The following is a 21,662-nucleotide window of genomic DNA, read 5'->3' on the forward strand; positions in this document are numbered from 1 at the left end:
TATGTACCTATATGTCTACATATAGGTACATACATGTTTACACATATATGTACCTATATAGATACCTATATGCACATATGTTTACACATATACATGCATATAGGTACATATATGCACGTATATGTTCACCAATAGGTTTACCTATATATTAATAAAATTATTAATATCCATGGCTACGAGGCAACATAAATAAAAGCCCAAAATGAAATTTACATTATTTATTTACTTAAGAACAATCAAATAGTACAAGAATAAAAATAAGACAAAAAACTGACCAGAAAAAAAACGCAATTGATCTTGTTGATCTTAGAATTGATAGATGTGCTGATCTGCCCTCGGCTGGCTGCCGGACACTTCTTCAATGTAGCATCTAGAGAAGACAAAAATAATACGACAGTGTAATAATAATAATATAGTGCTTCATCAGGAACCCAAAGTGGTGTACAGCTGCAATCGGACATATATTTTGGATATGCTGATCACATTAAAAAACATCTCTGGGTAGGCCTAAAATGTGTATGATCAGAAATGATGATTTTCTGGCCTTGAACAGCATCAGCAACCTCAGAAATAGTGTCCCTGTGAAATATTTTTGCAGAGTAGTGGTTAATGGTGAAATAGTTCATTCACAAAACTACTGGCGTACTTTTCGGAGAAACTCGTGCACTGTCATTCTTTCTGATGGAGAGGAAAGCATTTCCTCTGTGAAGACATTCATTGTCTGTGATGTGGGGCAGGGGGAGCCGTGTGATGCAGTGGGGACCCACATGGAAAGAACCTATATGAGGATATATGCACATATATGAAACCTATATGCAGCATATATGCACATATATGACAATATATATGCTGTATATATGCACATATATGACCATATATATGCTGCATATATGCACATATATGCAGCATATATGCACATAAATGCTGCATATATGCACATATATGCTGCATATATGCACATATATGACCATATATATGCTGCATATATGCACATATATGACCATATATATGCACATATATGCTGCATATATGCACATAAATGCTGCATATATGCACATATATGACAATGTATGGGCTGCATATATGCACATATATGACAATATATGCTGCATATATGCACATATATGACAATATATGGGCTGCATATATGCACATATATGACAATATATGGGCTGCATATATGCACATATATGCACATATATGACAATATATGGGCTCCATATATGCACATATATGCACATATATGCTGCATATATGCACATATATGACAATATATATGCTGCATATATGGAAAGTCCCACATGGACAGAACCTATATAAACATATATGTTTTAATATAGGTTTTGAATATATGTGACATATATAAAATTGGCCATTTTCCTATATTTTATGCACATATAGGGACCTATATGCACAGATAGGTACATATTTATATATATGAGCAAATAACAGCATCCAGTGTGGGCCCACATGGAAAGAACCTATATAAAGGTTAGGATATATGTGGCATATATAAAATTGGCCATTTTCCTATATTTTATGTACATATATGTGTGCATACATGGGCACATATAGGTGTGCATATATGCGCATATAGGTGTGCATATATGGGCACATATAGGGGTGCATATAGGTGTGCATATATGGGCACATATAGGTGTGCATATATGGGCACATATAGGTTTGCATATATTGGAACATATAGGTGTGCGTATATGCGCATATAGGTTTGGAATATATGTGACATATATAAAATTGGCCATTTTCCTATATGTTATATACATATATGTGTGCATACATGCGCACATATATGTACATATATGTACATATATGTATATAACATATAGGAAAACGGCCAATTTTATATATGTCACATATATGCCAAACCTATATCAAAACCTATATTAAAACATATATGTTTATATACGTTCTTTCCATGTGGGGAAGTACTACCAAAAAGTGAAACAGGACATCTGCGGTCCATTTAAGAATCCTTGTTATTTCATCCCTGTAGGGAAAAGTCTGGGGCCTTTAGTTGCTATACAAGCGTCTCAGATAAAAGAAAAGTGTCTGTTCGTTAAAACTGCGAACAGAAATGTTGACATTGTCTTCAAATCCGTTAACCACAGTGAAATGCTCAGATAGATGTGGGATGATGATGAAGATTACTTGAATGTATGTTCTGTGTACTTTTTTTCCCTTGTTGCTACATTTAGACTGTAATGACCTTTCAGCCATATTCATCTAAAAACTGCATTAAGACAATACAGAAAACATTGCATTTGTTATTCCTCTGGGGTTCAGAGGGCATACATGTGAATGTGTGAAGCAACCAGCCTGTCTCTGTGATAAAGAAAAGAGAGAGCACATGCGTTACTTCATGATAGAGGATGTTTTCTTCCTCTCATACATCAACAACAGTAATCCAGAACACAACATGCTAAATGGCCTTAAAGAGTCCAAAAGTCCAGGTGGTCATAATTAATAAAACTTACTCACAATCAACTTACATTGCAATTCCACAAGATAACAGAAAATACAAACTTACATACCTTGTCCTTTAAACCATGTATTTTACTGTATCTAATGTATGCCTTTTAATCATTCAATTATCAATGAATTACTCTTTTAACCTCTGTGTAAACACAAAAGCTTTTCACTTGTACAGTATTTAGATATTTTTACAATGGAAATATGAAATCTGGTTTTAACCAAGTCACCATGCTTAAAATGTGATTAACTAAGCTCAGGAGGCAGTGATGGCCTTCAACCTCGAATGTCTGTCCTGCATCCAATACAGTTTTCAACAGCAATACTGGTATTTGGTAATAAACTATAAAATATGCACATTTAATCACACATCAAGCCCAGTAAATTGCACATTGTATGAAAAACGTTTCAAGATTTCGTGATCAAGTGGTTCTTTGTACCAAACTGGTCTGGATGAACTTTTATCCACATTGTACGTTCCTTATACTTGTCAATTATTAGCTTAGCAGGTTAGCATCAACACGGTTCACATTTCACTCAAAAACTCCGGTACAACTCAGTTTTACGACTCCTTACTCACACAATATTATCCTGAACATACTAAAACCCAGATAATATTCTTTATATTTGCGAATCTTAAGTATTTACTAACCTGTGATAAAGAAAAGAGAGAGCACATGCCTTGAAGCTGTTTAGGATGTTTTCTTCTTCTGCAGCGCCTCATCTGATCTGATCTCTACCAACACGCGACATGCGCCGTCTAGTGGACAGTATAGGAATTACACTTGACTCAAAAGAGCTTGTATTTGAACGAAATGATTCTAAACAAATAAAATAAAAATAAGTTTTATGGGTGGGGTGTCTATTTCCATTCTTTCTATAACATAACTATATTAAAGCCTCTACACATTTGATGGGTGTAACGGTGAACGTGTATGAGCTGGAATGTGAATCTGGAAGTGACTTGAAATTGTAAAAAAGGCTTGATTGACAAAATCAAGAAAACGACAAACCATTTTGTTATACATTTCCTTCTTTTCATCTATCTTCATACAAGAAAGAATTGTCCTTATAAATGTTTCTGGAAAACATGTAGACATCATAGCTGTCCATCTCCTCTCACTTAATTGCCATAGTTAAATTCCATAACATGCCAATTACATGTGATACCAATTTCATGTGTTCGCATATACATAAGTTCTTCTTGCATAATTGTTTTTTAGTTAGTTCTTAGTTATTGCCTTGATATGACAGTTGCCAAAGTGAGATATGGGCTATATATATATGTGGAAATAAAGAAGCAGTAAAGGAGACCTACAAGGCCTGTATATTCACATATATGCACTCCAATTTTGCCTATATGTGGCATATATACACATATATATGCATATATATTGTCAAACATGTCCATATATGCAGCATATATGTGCATATATGCTGCATATAGGTTTCATATATGTGCATATATCTTCATATAGGTTCTTTCCATGTGGGAATGTATGCACAAACAAAAAAGGAAAATAAAACAACTTTGAAGCAAATGCCTGTTTTTATTCCTCAAGTCATAATATAATGAACTCTCCTCTACATAAGTGCACAGGAGAGTATTAGGACCTCTGGTGAGGAGGGAAAGTATAGTTAGATATTGTTCTGATTGATAACTTGCCTATTGTTTTGTATCTTACGTATGGGTTTATAACGTATTCATATTATTTTATAACTTGTTCAAATAAATCTCGTGCGCCATCTGGTGTTGATTAACGTCTCCGACGTCAAACACACCCAGCGACCGGACCAAGATGGCGGCAGATTCTCGTCATTATAATGTCTGATTTCACCACTATAGTCACACTTTTCTGTCATTTTTCTGCAGCGCCTCTACCCGCGGGGGCGTCGAACGTGACGTAGCGAAGCAAACAGTCGACGGCGACACCGGCAATTACCGTAATACTGATCTACGTTCTGTCAACACCTGATGTGGTAGTAATAAGTTGCATTTCTTAAGTTGCAATTATTAAATTCTAAGTCTTCAAATCCTAAAAATTGAATCAACTTGTCTCACCTGTTGGTTTTGGAGGTTGGTCATCCCAGCTGCAGCGAGAGTGATGGAAGACGATCTCATCGTTGCAGTCAGTTGTCGCAAAAATCCAAGAAATATCCAACAAAAACTGAATAAATCCTGGTTCGCTGAGACACACACATGAAGACACACACTATGACACGCACACACACACACACACACACACACACACACACACACACACACACACACACACACACACACACACACACACACACACACACACACACACACACACACACAGTATGCAGGAGAGCCAGGCAAAGAGAGAAAGAGGAGAAATTAATATTATTATACTTGGCACTATGCTGCTCTGGAGTCATGGTGCTGCATCCAGAGACGCTGCACATACTGCTGCTCTGGTAAGGGAGTTTAAAAAAAAAACTAGAAAATTCCCGCGGAAATTTTATTGTGCCTGCCACCTGCTGCCCCCTGCTGCCGAGCGAGGCCCCCTAAATACTGCAAGTTAGGTTGCAAACAAAGCACACATTAGCCAGTCCAAAAAGCACACATAAGCATATAGGTAGTCCATAAACAGCACATTAGCATGTCAGGTAGTCGAGAAATTACACATTAGCATGGCAGGTAGTCGAGAAATTACACATTAGCATGGTAGCTTGCGAATAAACCACACATTAGCATGTTAGCTTGTGAACAAAACACACATTAGCATGTTAGCTTGTGAACAAACCACACATTAGCATGTTAGCTTGTGAACAAACCAGACATTAGCATGTTAGCTTGTGAACAAACCACACATTAGCATGTTAGCTTGTGAACAAAACACACATTAGCATGTTAGCTTGTGAACAAAACACACATTAGCATGTTAGCTTGTGAACAAACCACACATTAGCATGTTAGCTTGTGAACAAACCACACATTAGTATGTTAGCTTGTGAACAAACCACACATTAGCGTGTTAGCTTGTGAACAAACCACACATTAGCATGTTAGCTTGTGAACAAACCACACATTAGCATGTGAGGTGAGAAAAATCATGGCATCCTTGTTATGGGTGGTAAGAGCCTTTATGTGAGGGACTTTAGTGTGTGAAAATCTTATTTTGAAAGGCAAAGTGCAGATTTCCTGTAGGATTTAGGTGAAGGGTGTGGGTGCAGGATGTGTCGGTCGTGATGACAGGAACAAGAGTTTTGGTTTGAGTTCTCCACGACACGACTCCAGGCCGTGGTGGTCATGTCGTTGGTGCTAGAGAGCACATAGTGGCCATCAGGGTGGTAATTGTTTACATTTTGTTCAATATTTCCCCCAGCCTTGATGAATGTACCAGAGTAGTAAAGCTGTTGAGCATGTTGAGGGCTCAACATTGGAGCTGATAACACATTGAGTGTAATAATAAAGAAAGAATCTAATACAATAGAGTGTTGGTGTTTTGGGCTCGGTGCCTAATAGCCTGGAACAATGAGTCTTGTTGTTTTATTGTAGTAATACTCAGTGAAGTGAGGATGAATAAAACTGCTGCTCTAAAGTTTGCCTTCAGGGGTGCTTGTGTATCAGAGAGCTTGTGTGAAGAGTTAAAATGAGATGAGATGAAACGCTGACCTGAGAACGATGAGGTGATGAACTGCAGATCAGTGGATGGTGGTGATGGTCAACGGTGATCTGATGATGAAGGTCGGTGACGATGAGGAGTGTCAGGAGGATGAAGGGTGTGTCTGTAAGAAGACAGACATTAGTTAGAATGACAGACATGGAATATGACGAGTTCAAATGAAGAAACGTCATCAGATGTGATTATTATGACTCTCAACAACATCAAACATTAAAATCCTAAGCTGGAGAAAGCTGAGCAGTGATTGTGACTCAGTATTCTTTACAATAGAAGCTACATATTAGTGAAGTACAAGTTATAGAGTTGTAGAAGTAATACAGTAGTAGTATCAGTGACTAGTATCAATGAAGTAAATGTTAGTATTAATATGCTTTGTCAGTGTTTTGATCCAGTCGTGCCAATAAAGAGAAATGAATAAAGTAAAATGCACAGAGAGAATATTTCAGTATTAATGTATACAAAAGAGGAATACTTGAGTCATTAGCTGCAGGTTGATTGTAATACTCAGTGACAACATGTACACACAGACTGGAGGAAGTAAAGTGACAGAAATGAATGAAGGCAGGACTTCAGGTGAATCACTGTTGTTGTTGGTGAAAGAAGTAAAGAAAGCAGTGCAGTTGTGTGTAGTCAGAGACAAAATGTGTAATGTGCTCAGGAAATACACACTGTGGCAGTCACCCCGTCCTGCCTAACCCTGATGTAATGTAGTAGAATTGAGGGAGATGCAGTACTTGACACACATTAAAGTGAAGGTACTGTGAGAGCAGCAAGTGATGGTGCTGATGGTGCTGATGGTGTGGTTCCACTCACCTCGAGAACTGCTCAGAACTGTCAATGTGTCAACCAGCTGTCAATCTGTCAAACCTTGGTGCTGCAGACACTGTATGATAACACACAAGTCCCTGCAGCTACACAACACACACATGACTTGATACAACTCCCTCCAGCTACACAAAACACACATGACTTGACACAACTCCCTGCAGCTACACAAAACACACATGACTTAATACAACTCCCTGCAGATACACAAAACACACATGACTTAATACAAGTCCCTGCAGCTACACAAAACACACATGACTTGATACAACTCCCTCCAGCTACACAAAACACACATGACTTGATACAACTCCCTGCAGCTACACAAAACACACATGACTTGATACAACTCCCTGCAGCTACACAAAACACACATGACTTAATACAAGTCCCTGCAGCTACACAAAACACACATGACTTGATACAACTCCCTGCAGCTACACAAAACACACATGACTTGATACAACTCCCTGCAGCTACACAACACACACATGACTTGATACAACTCCCTCCAGCTACACAAAACACACATGACTTAATACAAGTCCCTGCAGCTACACAAAACACACATGACTTGATACAACTCCCTGCAGCTACACAAAACACACATGACTTGATACAACTCCCTGCAGCTACACAAAACACACATGACTTAATACAAGTCCCTGCAGCTACACAAAACACACATGACTTGATACAACTCCCTGCAGCTACACAACACACACATGACTTGATACAACTCCCTCCAGCTACACAAAACACACATGACTTGATACAACTCCCTGCAGCTACACAAAACACACATGACTTAATACAAGTCCCTGCAGCTACACAAAACACACATGACTTGATACAACTCCCTGCAGCTACACCAAACACACATGAGTTGATGATAATACACAATCAGCCACAAATCTCAGCAAATATATAAAAGACATGCAGCATCTCACAAAGTCACAATAAACTCTATGGTAGTGTGTGTGTGTGTGTGTGTGTGTGTGTGTGTGTGTGTGTGTGTATGTGTGTGTGTGTGTGTGTGTGTGTGTGTGTGTGTGTGTGTGTGTGTGTGTGTGTGTGTGTGTGTGTGTGTGTGTGTGTGTGTGTGTGGCCATTCTGATATTATACAATAATGTGTGTGGATTGACAGCAGGAGTTTGTAGTTGTAGATAAATGTATTGACAATGTATTGTGAATAATCAATCAATCAATCCAAAAAGTAGTAATACATTGAGAGTAGACAGTGGAGGATGTATTCTGCTGTGATATGAAATTATCAGAGCTTGTGAGCAATCTTCCAGCTGAGCAATCTCAGAGAAGAGCAACAGAGCAATCTGACAGCTGAGCAATCTCACAGGGAGCAATCTCAGAGAAGAGCAACAGAGCAATCTGACAGGGAGCAACACAGCAATCTCACAGGGAGCAACAGAGCAATCTCACAGGGAGCAACACAGCAATCTCACAGGGAGCAACAGAGCAATCTCACAGGGAGCAACACAGCAATCTCACAGGGAGCAACAGAGCAATCTCACAGGGAGCAACACAGCACTCTCACAGGGAGCAACACAGCAATCTCACAGGGAGCAACAGAGCAATCTCACAGGGAGCAACACAGTAATCTCACAGGGAGCAACACAGCAATCTCCCAGCTGAGCAAAGGAGCAATCTCACAGCCAAGCGGGCAACAGAGCAATCTCCCAGCTGAGCAATCTCACAGGGAGCAACAGAGCAATCTCCCAGCTGAGCAATCTCACAGGGAGCAACAGAGCAATGTCCGAGCTGAGCAATCTCACAGGGAGCAACAGAGCAATCTCCCAGCTGAGCAATCTCACAGAAGAGCAACAGAGCAATGTGACGGCAGAGCGGGAAACACAGAGTGACTTGATGGTGAACAATGAACGATGTGAATATTAAACATGAAGCCGTCACACAGTGAGAAACCAGCCAAACTCTCAGCCGGGAGTGAAAAGAGGTTTGTTCAGCTATTTGGTAGCTGTCGGTGGACGGGAAAACCGTGAATATGAAATGAGAAGTGTGCGCAGCAGCGAAACACACCCGGCCACCTCAATACCACTTGTATTAAACCAGGTCAAGAGAGAAAACTATGAAGAAAGTTTCCACCGTGAGCTTAGCTTAGCAATTAGCATAATTGTTCGTGTCACACAAAACTGCGGGAATAAATGGTCCGTCCTGAAAACGAGCAGCTTCAGTCAGACACAGAGCGTCACGGCGGCTTATTAACCAAGAATGAGGAGTAATAAAGCAACAATGAGCAGACTAACAGGGTGTAATAGCATGTTAGCAGCGGGAACAAGTGGAAACAGGTCCGTTACTTGCCGAACCCGGAGCAGAGAGAACGAGGTTCACGTGGGTCCGGAGACAAAATCAGTGTTGAGCCAATCAGAGTGAAGCAGAAACCATAGCAACGCTAGGTGATTGGTCGTGTCACTGTCCAATCAGCGTCCGTCCCTCCACCTGGACAACTTGTGAAGAGTCACTTGGAGGAGTTTGACAGTTTGACAGGAGCCATTTTGTCCCGCTGAGCCGGTGAAAAGGTAAGATTCAATATATTGAATATAGTTCATATGTCAGTGAGCAGGCAGATAAAGAGGAGATGAAGAAATAATGTAGTGATGGACTTGAAGTTCCTTCTGGTCCACATGTGATCTAAATGAAGAATGTTTGTGACTGTGTGACGTTTGTCCTCAGAAAGAAGAAATGTCTGTGAGGACAGTAGAGCAGCTGCGTCCACTGGGAGACACAAGTAAGTGGACATGTTCTTCAGTTCATGCAGTGAGGAAATAAAGGCTTGTCTTTAGGGATTCCAGCTGCACACATGGAATTAAAACCTGCAGATGAAATAAAAAGCACACGTGTGAAACTCACCGTCAGAGGCTGCATTGTGGCCATGAATGAAGTAACTTTGACCTGCATCATTATATTTATTAACCATTGGAGGTGGGCCGCGGCAATATCAGGCTCCACGACTACAAATCCCACAATGCACTGCTCATGTCAGCGCTGAAAGGCAGAAGCTGTGTGTGCAGCCTCATGGAGGAGGAGGAGGAGAATGAGGATGATGAGGAGGAGGAGGAAGGAGGGGAGGAGGAGAAGGAAGATGAGGATGATGATGAGGAGGGGGGTGATGAGGAGGAGGAGGAAGGAGGGGAGGAGGAGAAGGAAGATGAGGATGATGATGAGGAGGTGGAGGCAGATGATGATGATGATGATGATGATGAAGGAGGGGAGGAGGAGAAGGAAGATGAGGATGATGATGAGGAGGGGGTGATGATGATGAGGAGGAGGAAGGTGGAGGAGGAGGAGGAAGATGATGAGGAGGGAGGAGGAAGATGAGGATGAAGGTGGAGGAGGGTGATGATGATGATGAGGAGGAGGAGGAGGACGATGAGAATGATGATGAGGAGGAGGATGAGGAAGATGATGAGGATGAGGAGGAGGAAGATGAGGATGAAGGAGGGTGAACCAGGTTGGACACCACAGCAGCACAAGGGTTGAGGTAAAGGTGATGTTAATTTATTTCACATTCAACAGGAGCCCAGGTCTTCATCATTGGAGACAGCTACGTCCGGCGTGGAGCAGAGCGGGGGAGGGGGACGGTGGGGACCAACCTGGGTCTGGACGCCCAGGTCCACTGGTCTGGAGCAACCTGCTGCCCTTCTTGTACCAGTGCCTGGGAGGACGTCCTGGTGGTCCACTGTGGAGGAAACCACCTGGGCTCCACCAAGGGAGTCCGGCTCAACAGTGTGATGGACTTCATTCATGTCCTCTATTGATGGAGTCATGGTGTCTCACCGTCAGACCAGGTTCAGTGATACTCACCATGTCTTACGTGATGGACTTCATTTGACCCACTTGGGCAATGACATGTTTTTAAAAGATATTGCCCTGAGTGTGAAATACCACATCCAGTAGGTGGAGTCTGGATTTGGATTTCACACTAAAGCTTTGGGAGAGAGAACGATGAGGCACTTTGTTCTTTGTCTGATGGTTGGTGTGCAGTGTATATATTTGTATAGATTAATTTTGTTAAAGTATTTTCATATACAGATGCAGCCATCACACTGTTGTGTTCCATCCCAGTTCTTCCCTCTCCCCTTCTCTCTTTTTACATGTGTGTTTTGTGTGTATTTTGTAATAAGAATAGTTACTGTAGCTGAAATAAATGTATGTTTGGACAGTGAAATGCATCCGTGTGCTTGAATGTAACATTACACACTCCAACAAAGAACACAGTATGTACCAAATCATTCCAGAGAAGAAGTTTATAGTGAAGAAACAGACATGTACCTCACAGTGTAAAGAGGACAGTTGTCACAGGGGACGTGTGGAGGAACATGCTGGACACAGCTGGTTGAGGTATTGTGTTTTATTAGAAGGAGAAACACATTGTGGAGCTAATCCAGAGTGGTGCAGGCCAGGCTCACATCCTGAAGGTCAGAGGAGGCTGGACAGGAATGTTGGAGGGACAGAAGAAGGATCAAACACCTTGAGACAAGAAAGTGAGTGACAGGCTGGAAGGACTGGTGGAACAACACAGAGGAAGTGGCAAGAAGACAGAACAGAAGGCCAAGTGAAAGAGCAGTCACCTGGTGAAACAATCACTAATCAGCCACAGGTGAAACACATCAGGGCAGGAAGCAGCGTCACACATGAGGAGGGGAAGTGAAGGAGCCTCAAACCAGAGACGGCATGAATCTACAAAATAAAACAGGAAACAGACGAGACACAAATGTGCAGTGAGTGAAATACACATGAAAGAACTAATGGAGTACATTAGCACAATGTGTGTGTGTGTGTGTTAGTGTGAGTGTGTGTTAGTGTACTTGTGTTGTGTGAAGTGTGTGTGTGTGTCTGTTAGTGTGCTTGTGGGTGTGTGTGTGTGTGTCTGTTAGTGTGCTTGTGGGTGTGTGTGTGTGTGTGTCTGTGTTAGTGTGCTTGTGTGTGTGTGTTAGTGTGCTTGTGTTGTGTGGAGTGTGTGAGTGTGTATGTGTGTGTCTGTGTTAGTGTACTTGTATGTGTGTCTGTGTGGTTGTGGTGTGTGTGTGTTATTGTGCTTGTGTTGTGTGCAGTATGTGTGTGTGTGTGTCTATTAGTGTGCTTGTGGGTGTGTGTTAGTGTGCTTGTGTGTGTGTCTGTTAGTGTGCTTGTGTTGTGTGTGTATGTGTGTGTGTGTGTGTGTGTGTGTGTGTGCGTCTGTGTTAGTGTGCTTGTGTGTGGGTGTTAGTGTGAGTGTGCTTGTGTCACATTTAGAGGAAAAGAGCGAGTATACCTCCCAGGTGTGGCTGAGCTGGAATGTGGAGTTATATCACATTCTGAAATGCTGAGCTAACTAGCTTAGCGCGGCGGGTAGTTAGCTAGTGCGCCATGATCGCAGCGCCACCACGAGGCCAACCTCCAAATTTCAGCTCATTTGAACAAAGTTGTTAGCATGCGATGCTAACACCTGTGATTTGCCTGAAAAGTGCAGAGGATACCTCCCAGGTGTGGCTGACCTGGAATCTGGAGTTATGTGACATTCTGAGATGGCAAGCCAATTAGCTTCGCGCGGCGGCTAATTAGCTAGTGCGCCGTGATCGCAGCGCCCCCTTGAGGCCACCGTCCAAATTTCATCTCAATTGAACAAACTTTTTAGCATGCCAATTGGCATGCTAACAAGTGTTGATGCTAAGGCATTAGCATCAGCCTTAAAATGCATTGAAAAGTATGCTGCCTCAGACATTGTATATGTGTGAGCACTGTGTGGTCAACCATCATGTTACTGGTCCAGCCAATCAGAGGAGCCGTGTGTGTTGCCAGGCAGATTTGCTGCTTGAGTCTGTGATGTCATCCTGATTAGGTGCAGCTTGTGTGAAATGGAGTTTGCTGAGTCACCCACATAGGCAAAAAAGCACAAACGCAGGTCCCGAACAACTGCTTATAGTTGGAGAACCGTGACACTTGGGTGAAAAATTTCTTCCCCGTGGGCGTCGGGAGAAGTTGAAGGACGTACGGTGTGGTTTTCATGTCCTCACGAGGTTCCGTCTCCCCGTGAGGACTTGAAACAAATGGCTGAACTTTGGGGATTTGGGGAGAAAACGTCTCCCCAAAATACATAGGAGCGGGTTACAGAAAATCCTGCGCTCCCTATCAATTAAGTCCCCTGGAGGGAGAACCGTGTCTCTCTGAGACAAAAGTGTCCCCTCGTGAGAAGCACAGCGCCTGTAGCTACATTTTGATGTATAATATGTTGAGAAAGACGAAGAAATGTGTCTGTGGTGACGAGATAAAAACTTTTTTTTGTTTGTAAAACGGCAGTTTCTCTCACTCTGACCGAAATCTCCTCACTCTAACATTTCCACATACACACCCATACAAAACTGGAAAAAGGAGGGAAAAGTTGATGACATTTGAAGGCTTACAATGTAAAATTGGTGAAACTTTTGGTAATTCCGAGAACATATCTGAATAGAGGACAAGTGCGGCAACGTTTTAAGAATAAGTTGGAGTCTGTAGCTGAAGATTTGGCGACGTGATGTGGCGTGGAAAAAGTGTGATTTTTTTCTGTTTTTTCTTGGCTCCCATGTTAAGCGGATTTAAAAATCATCGCCGTTTTTTACGTGTTGTTCGGAAGCCGTTTGCGATATCCATAATCCAAATGGATGCACAGGATTCCCGATAATTCCCTACGTAGCGATATGCTTTTTGTCTACGTACTCCAAACGGTGCGGGACTAGTAGTCCGGCAAATTTGTTGGCAGAGGAAGAATAAAAAAAAACGGCGCTTTCCCAGGATTGTAATAATTGTGCGACGCCTCTTACAGAGGCAGGCACAATTAATAACAATAACGGAAGTTCACATTTCACTCAAAAACTCCGGTACAACTCAGTTTTACGACTCCTTACTCACACAATATTATCCTGAACATACTAAAACCCAGATAATATGCTCTACATTTGTGAATCTTAAGTATTTACTAACCTATGATAAAGAAAAGAGAGAGCACATGCCTTGAAGCTGTTTAGGATGTTTTCTTCTTCTGCAGCGCCTCATCTGATCTGATCTCTACCAACACGCGACACGCGCCGTCTAATGGACAGTATAGGAATTACACTTGACTCAAAAGAGCTTGTATTTGAACCAAATGATTCTAAAAAAATAAAATTAAAATAAAGTAGTAAGTAAACAAAATGTGTTAATTACATTAAAAAGTGCTTTTAATGAGTTAACATTTCAAATAAATTAATTAAATTAACGCATTATGTTTGACTGTTGTTTCTCTCCTTTACCTCCTCATGTGGATTATTTAGTTGTTAGTTTGTTTAAAAAAAAACAAAAAGAAAACTACTTTTAGCCAGTAGTACACCACAGCCATTACCAAACAGATTTCCTAAATAACACTTGAGGAGAGCTTTTCATAATAAACAGTAATAATTCTTCATATTAGCTCAAATGCAAACTTTTTCCATTAATACTTTGAACTCATACTAAACTCATTTGTAGATTTAGATGTACATTTTCTCTACAATCCACTGGGAGGTGCTTCCTATATTTTTGCAAATACTAAATATTTTTTGAACGATACAACTTTGAAATGGTTGCTAAATCAGACACAAATATATCCTCAGGTACAAAGTGGACAGGGACTGAAATGACCAGCAGTGACCAAGAGATTTATTGGAGTGTGAAGCTTAACATTTCTGAGTCCATCAACAATTCTTGGAGCTCATAAAAAAAAACACGATGCATTAGCTTAGGAAATGAGGAATTTCATTGGAACAACACTGAAAATATTGATACAAAACAGACAATATTATAAATATGTACAGCATCCTGGGTCAAGACAATGTGCTGCCGGTGTGGAGGCTGCGTGTTCTCCCTGTTCTTTCTCTGGATTCCTTGATTCCCTCGTCTCGTCCACAGCAAGGGTCATCAGGTGGACGTGCTTTAGTGTCAGAAGATTGTCTCTTTGGAGTTTATAGTTACATGAAACTGTATGAAAAGACAAATAAATCCAAACCAAAACAAGAAAAATCAAATATAATAATCAAATGAAGGTAGCAATACTTGACGAGAACAGACGTGGAATATTTAAAGTAACTTCTGCAGGTAAGTTCCACAAAACCATTAAACTTTCCATTGTTTGGCAACGTTCTACACAATCCCGCCATCATGTAAAAAAAAACCAAAAAACAAACAAATGTAAAAAATGTGCAGCTGTAGAAGTTGAGCACCATCTGAAAGATCCAGTGTGAGTCTGAGTGCTGGTCACACAGTGCTGGGCGTGATGAAGACGTAGATCTTTGCGAGGAAGGAGGTGAGCGAGCCCTGTCGCAGCAGCTTCATCTCCACGTCGATCTGGAAGTCTCTGGGCTGCCGGACCTGCCGCTGCAGGTACACGGCGCCTGTGAAGCCATTGAGCTTGCGGGTGCTGAAGTAGCCCTCCCGGTTGCCCTTGGTGATACTGATGGCGATCTGGTCGCCCGAGTACGCCGGCGACGGGCCAATGCGGAAGATCTGTGCCGGGATGACGATGTTGGTCTGAAAGCTGAGCTGGTAGAAGGTGATCCGGACCGGAGAGTTGTGACAGTCTCCAGAGTTCACCGGACAGCTGTTCCGCTCACAGCGTCTGGAGAGAAGGAAGACAGAAGACACGATGAGTTTTACATTTTCCAGTGAAAATGACAAACTTATGTTGTGGTTTGGATGTTCATCAAAACATTCCAGAAATGGGAAGGGAAACTAAAGTTTCTTCATACGAGGATCACAGTCTTAATAAATAGTTGTAGTTCTAGTAGATTGACAATACTACACCATCGTCTGCATAAATACAGACACAATTCAGATACTGACTGTGTCTAGACCACAGGTCTGCAACCGATATCACCAAAATGTACCAACATTCTTTGTGGACGGAAACGCTTTCATTTTCTTTTCTTTTTTTGGGGAGAAAAAGTAATTCATTTATTGCCGCAAAACAAAAAGGAACCCTCTGGACTTGTGGGACAATTGTGGTCCCTGAATGTAAATTAATTGGACACTGTAAAAATCTAAAATTTGCAGGAATCAGAGAATTTGAGACGAGAGCCCATTCAGACCAGGATCCATTTTCTTCTCATCCAACTGAATGTTTCTGTTCTGTCAAGTCTTTTCTCGATTAACAAATGCTTCTATGGCAGCCGAGGCAAAGTCATGCTGAGGTTCATAAGTCAAAGTCAAGTCAAAGTCAGCTTTATTGTCAAGTGTGTTAATATGCATGACATACAGCACAGATGAAATTTCAGTCCGCTCGGACCCACAGTGCTAAAAGGCAATAAGGCAATAAGGCTGACATCACTGGGAACATATGTCTCTCGAGTGTGTGTGTGTGTGTGTGTGTTGTGTACTGTTTCTGTCCAGAACAAGGCATGGAGTACAAGAAAGACAGCTGATCAAAACCATTCAACTTCAATGTACGGCTCAATGAGAGTCGTGCTCAGAGACTCACTGTGTGTATAGAAGTTCACACTCTTGATAAAAAACCTTGAAGAAAACAAGTCCTTCAAGCGTACATGTCTGTGGGTGCTTAAAAGAAAATGAGAGTAGCGTACACGCTTGATCACTTGAGCATAGCCATGCACAAATTCAACTTCACAGTATTCACCACTGCCTGAAGAAGAAGCTTCATGTCTCTCTGTGACTTCACTTCCTGCAGTCCAGTGCTGAAGTCTGCTTCACCCTCAAAGATGCTGTAGTTCTAAGGTCCACAATAGACAGTTCTTCAATAATCTCACATCAGTGTCCAACAACATTGTATTCAAAGTGTATTTCCCCAAATTAATTTCAGCCAGTCTCACAGTCCCTCTTGTAGTGAGAACAGACTGTTTATGCATCTGTTCCTTTAAATTTTAATGAACTGTCTGTCCATGCATTCTCCAGGTATTTTTGCCAGCAGTGTTTGCATGGAGAAGAAAATGGCACCCGCTCGTCATTTTCAAGAGCAGAGCTCATCTCCCTGTGGAAGGGTTAAAGTGGGTGTCCACTTCCAGAGGTAGGGGTTATTTCCCTGCATGATGTCATGAAGGGAAAACCTCCACTGTGCGCGGGAAATGACAGACTCTCTTCACTTCTGGGGGCCTCATACACAGGCTATGGTGTCACTTATTACCGATAGAAAACCATTAGAAAGTGAATGTTTCATAATTTGGGACCGTTAAGGTCAGAGGGAGTCACACCATCCAATGGGAAACTAACTTCAACAGCAAACTGGTGAAGATCTGTCAGATAAATGAAGAATGATAGAAGCTAGTTACCTGGATTATCATTTTTCAAAAGAGTTTCAATTGAAATATGTATATTTTTTGTCATAATACTGAAAACAATTGCAAAGCTAAAAACTTTTAATGTACAGTACTATTCAGTATGGCCAGCTTCAATACCTCTGTCACTACTTCATCATACGTGTTTGTGAAGAAACCCCCAGAAAGAAGATTTCCTTTCCTATTGAGGCGAGAAATTAATCTACATGAGAAAAAAAAACCCCAAGAAACAGAATGAGAAGTCCTTACGTGTCGGACACCTTCCTGTAATTGTGAGGACAGTCGTAGGACAGACACCTGAACGACCCCTGCAGGTTGTAGCAGGTCTGTGTGACAGAGCAGTTATGGGTTTCTGCGGTGCACTCGTCGATATCTGGAAAAAGAGCCGAGAAATATGAGGAATTATGGGAAAAATGAAGCAGGATGATTTTTATCATTATTGGATTAAGTTGAAACTATTTTAACTTATTATATTATATTCCTACATGTATGATCCTCGAACAGTTAATTAGAGACTTCATCGATATGTTCTGTTTAGAAATTGTCCAGTTTTGTTGAGATTTCAATAAATATTGCAAAAACCAAGAGAATGACATTATTTACAATCTTGTGTTTCAAAGATAAAGAAGCAGAATCTGAACCTTTTTTCAAAAAGACCCAGAAACTCACTTATATATATATATATATATATATATATATGTAAAAAATATATAAAAATTCCCCTCTCGCCCTCCGCCGGCGGTCACCTGTTTTTCTATTCCAAGCTCGGGTCCTCTACCAGAGGCCTGGGAGCTTGAGGGTCCTGGTCCTCTACCAGAGGCCTGGGAGCTTGAGGGTCCTGGTCCTCTACCAGAGGCCTGGGAGCTTGAGGGTCCTGCGCAGTATCTTTGCTGTTCCAAGTACTGCACTTTTCTGGACTGAGATGTCCGAGGTTGTTCCAGGGATCTGCTGGAGCCACTCCTCCAGTTTGGGGGTTACTGCCCCGAGGGCACTACTGTCACCTTCACCTTCCAAGCCTCTCCAGCTCCTCTCTGAGCCCTTGGTATTTCTCAAGTTTCTCATGTTCCTTCTTTCTGATGTTCCCATCACTTGGTATTGCTACATCCACCACCACGGCTTTCCTCTGCCCTTTATCAACCACCACGATGTCTGGTTGGTTCTCCATTACCATCCTGTCTGTCTGTATCTGGAAGTCCCACAGGATCTTGGCTCGGTCATTCTCCACCACCTTTGGGGGGTCTCCACTGTGACCTTGGGGTTTCCAGCCCATACTCCGCACAGATGTTTCGGTACACTATGCCAGCTACTTGGTTATGGCGTTCCATGTATGCTTTCCCAGCCAGCATCTTGCACCCTGCACTTATGTGCTGGATTGTCTCAGGTGCCTCTTTGCACAGTCTACACCTTGGGTCTTGTCTGGTGTGGTAGATCTGGGCTTCTATGGCTCTGGTGCTCAGAGCCTGCTCCTGTGCAGCCAGGATGAGGGCCTCTGTGCTGTCCTGTAGGCCAGCCCTCTCTAGCCATTGGTAGGACTTCTCGAGATCAGCCACTTCAGTTATGTTATTTATATTATATTTATATATATATATATATATATATATATATATATATATATATATATATATATATATATATATATATATATATATATATATATATATATATATATATATATATATATATAAATAACATATTACATATCGACTTCTCCAGCGCCTTCAACATCATCCAGCCCAGACTGCTGAAGGCCAAGCTGGAGAACATGCAGGTTGGTGCTCCCCTCATCACTTGGGTGGACGACTATCTGACGGGCAGACCGCAGTTTGTGAGATTACAGAACTGTGTGTCTGGTGGTCTGATCAGTAACGTCGGGGCCCCCCAGGGAACTGTACTGTCCCCCTTCCTCTTCACCACATACACATCTGACTTTAAGTACTGCACTGACTCGTGTCATCTGCAAAAATTCTCTGATGACACGGCCATTGTGGGGTGTGTTGGGGGCGGGGGGGAGGCGGAGTACAGGGTCCTGGTTGAGCGATTTGTGAAGTGGTGTGGGGAGAAGCACCTGCTGCTGAACGTGGAGAAGACCAGGGAGATGGTGGTGGACTTCAGGAGGAACAAGCCCCTGCCCTCTCCAGTCAGCATCAGTGGGAAGGACGTGGACTTAGTGGACTCTTATAAGTACCTGGGTGTCACACTGGACAATAAACTGGACTGGTCCACCAACACACAGGTTCTACAAGAAGGGCCTGAGCCGGCTTTACTTCCTGAGGAGGCTCAGGTCCTTTAATGTCTGCAACAAGATGCTGCAGATGTTCTATCAGTCTGTTGTCGCAAGCACCATCTTTTTTGCTGCGGTGTCCTGGGGTGTCCTGGGGTGTCCTGGGGGGTCCTGGGGTGTCCTGGGGTGTCCTGGGGGGTCCTGGGGTGTCCTGGGGTGTCCTGGGGTGCGGGCATCAAGGCAAAGGACGCCAACAGACTGAACAAAGTGATCAGGAAGGCAGAGTCTGTTGTTGGCTCCAAGCTTGTCACCCTGGAGGAGGTGGTGGAGGACAGGATGCTGGCAAAACTGCTAGCAATCATGGACAATTTCCATGGGAGCTCCAATTTCCACTGCTTTAATGTGAATGGGTTCTTATATTGAGCCAAAGCCAACCTTTGAATAATTGAGAGGCACCACGCTGAATGCAGAGGCCTGCATCTACAAATGCATTTAAGTCTATTTAGTATTTAGTCTCGTCTAGTTTTTTTTTTTAATGTGGTTCATCAATAAAAGCCATAGTGGAAGACATAATTATAATTAGTTATTAATTACACAAACTCTACAGCACTGAAATGTTTGCATTATTTGAAGGTCTATTATTATTGGTCCCCACGAGGCGGCTGCTCCCCCAGTGCCACCCAGCAGGGGGCCTCACCTGTGCAGGTGCGTCCGTTGGCCGACATCACGTAACCCTGAGGAGGACAAGCGCACTGGTAGCTGCCCGCAATGTTAACGCACTGGAAGGAACAGAGGTTCCCAACACTCTGAGAGCACTCATCGATATCTGGAAACACACACACACACACACACACACACACACACACACACACACACACACACACACACACACACACACACACACACACACACACACACACACACACACACACACACACGCACGGTTAAACAGAGTGGGTGACAGAAGTGTCGCATGTGTACAGTGCATAGTGACTTTACACACACTATCTCACATTGTTGCTGGAAATCATTCAGTTTATTTTCTCCGTTCAGTTTTTAATATTCATGTTCCTATAACTTACTAATTGAATGTGAATCTTGTGATTTTTAAAGAGGTAACTATTTAAATTTTTTAGACTTAGCAATATTCCAAATAATGTGTTTAGAAATTTGTGGAAATACCAATGCATTCATTCATTCATTCATTCATTTATTTTCTGTGTTCGAGGGGCACCCATAATCTTAGTTAACCATGTTTTTGTGGGGTTGTTTTATTGCATGCATGATGAAAAATACAAAAAACAACTACATTGATAGAAAACGCTGATTGTAATACAGAAGACTGATACAAAATATTATCATATTATTATTATTATTACTATTATTATTATTATTATATCATATATTATTGTCATTTTGGGGGTTTTATTGTAGTAAAACCTGACAATCAGCAATTATTTGATTGGTAGAAGATGAATTATTCAGGGTTTTTTAGATTTTATTCCAAGTTTCTTTTGGAACATTGGCAAATAAAAATCTTGATAAAGCATTTTTATTAACTTTTTTGCAGCCTCACTGATCTTGTAGCTTTAGTTATTATGTATAGAGTATTTATGACTGAAATAAAACACCTTTATAAAGTAAAAATCATTTTCATTTTGTAATATTATTTTATAAAGAGCATTTCATTGTTTTGATTAATGTCTGTTACACCTGCAACACATTCTGTAGTAAAAATGTTGCTTTTTAATGAAATTCTTTCTTTTACCTTCAGATTACTGCTTTTTATCATGATTTCTTTCATGTTTTCTCCTGGTGTGCTCCAGCTGATGCTAATGCTAATGTTAATGTGAAGAGGTGTGAGGGTTGGTTATGAGCTGGGGTAGAGACGGCGGCTCTGCAGCTCTTCTTCTGGTTTAACAAGTAAAATCCAGAGTAACACAGGTGTGATCTGGCCACAGCGACATAACGTTTTCAAACTGGTTTTGTTCCCGACATGAGCGGCACATGTTGAGGGTCTCCGCTGCTATGAGTCAAACAAACCATCTGCACAAAGCCTCTCGTCTTTCACATGACGGACTCCAAGACATCGTTGTTGATGCACACAGTTATTGGACAGCCGGTCCTGAGACGGTTATTCCGTCATTGATTCTGCAGTCAGCTATCGTCCATCACTTGTTT

The 21,662-nt window shown here is 41.7% G+C and overlaps 1 protein-coding gene across 1 annotated transcript in view; it reads right to left on the reverse strand.

Annotated features, from left to right (window-relative positions):
• Window positions 1–14,614: 14,614 nt before the first annotated feature.
• fbln2 (fibulin 2) overlaps window positions 14,615–21,662 on the reverse strand; it is a 125,928-nt gene continuing 118,880 nt past the window's right edge. Inside the window, exons 15-17 of the mRNA XM_080495668.1 lie at window positions 20,179–20,307; window positions 17,510–17,633; window positions 14,615–15,591 (exon numbers count right to left, since the gene is read on the reverse strand). Coding sequence (XP_080351794.1) covers window positions 15,231–15,591; window positions 17,510–17,633; window positions 20,179–20,307 — 614 coding nt within the window. The 3' untranslated portion in view covers window positions 14,615–15,230. The remainder of the gene's footprint in view (window positions 15,592–17,509; window positions 17,634–20,178; window positions 20,308–21,662) is intronic.

The sequence above is a fragment of the Blennius ocellaris genome, assembly GCF_963422515.1.
Source record: "Blennius ocellaris genome assembly, chromosome: 4".
NCBI lineage: Eukaryota > Metazoa > Chordata > Actinopteri > Blenniiformes > Blenniidae > Blennius > Blennius ocellaris.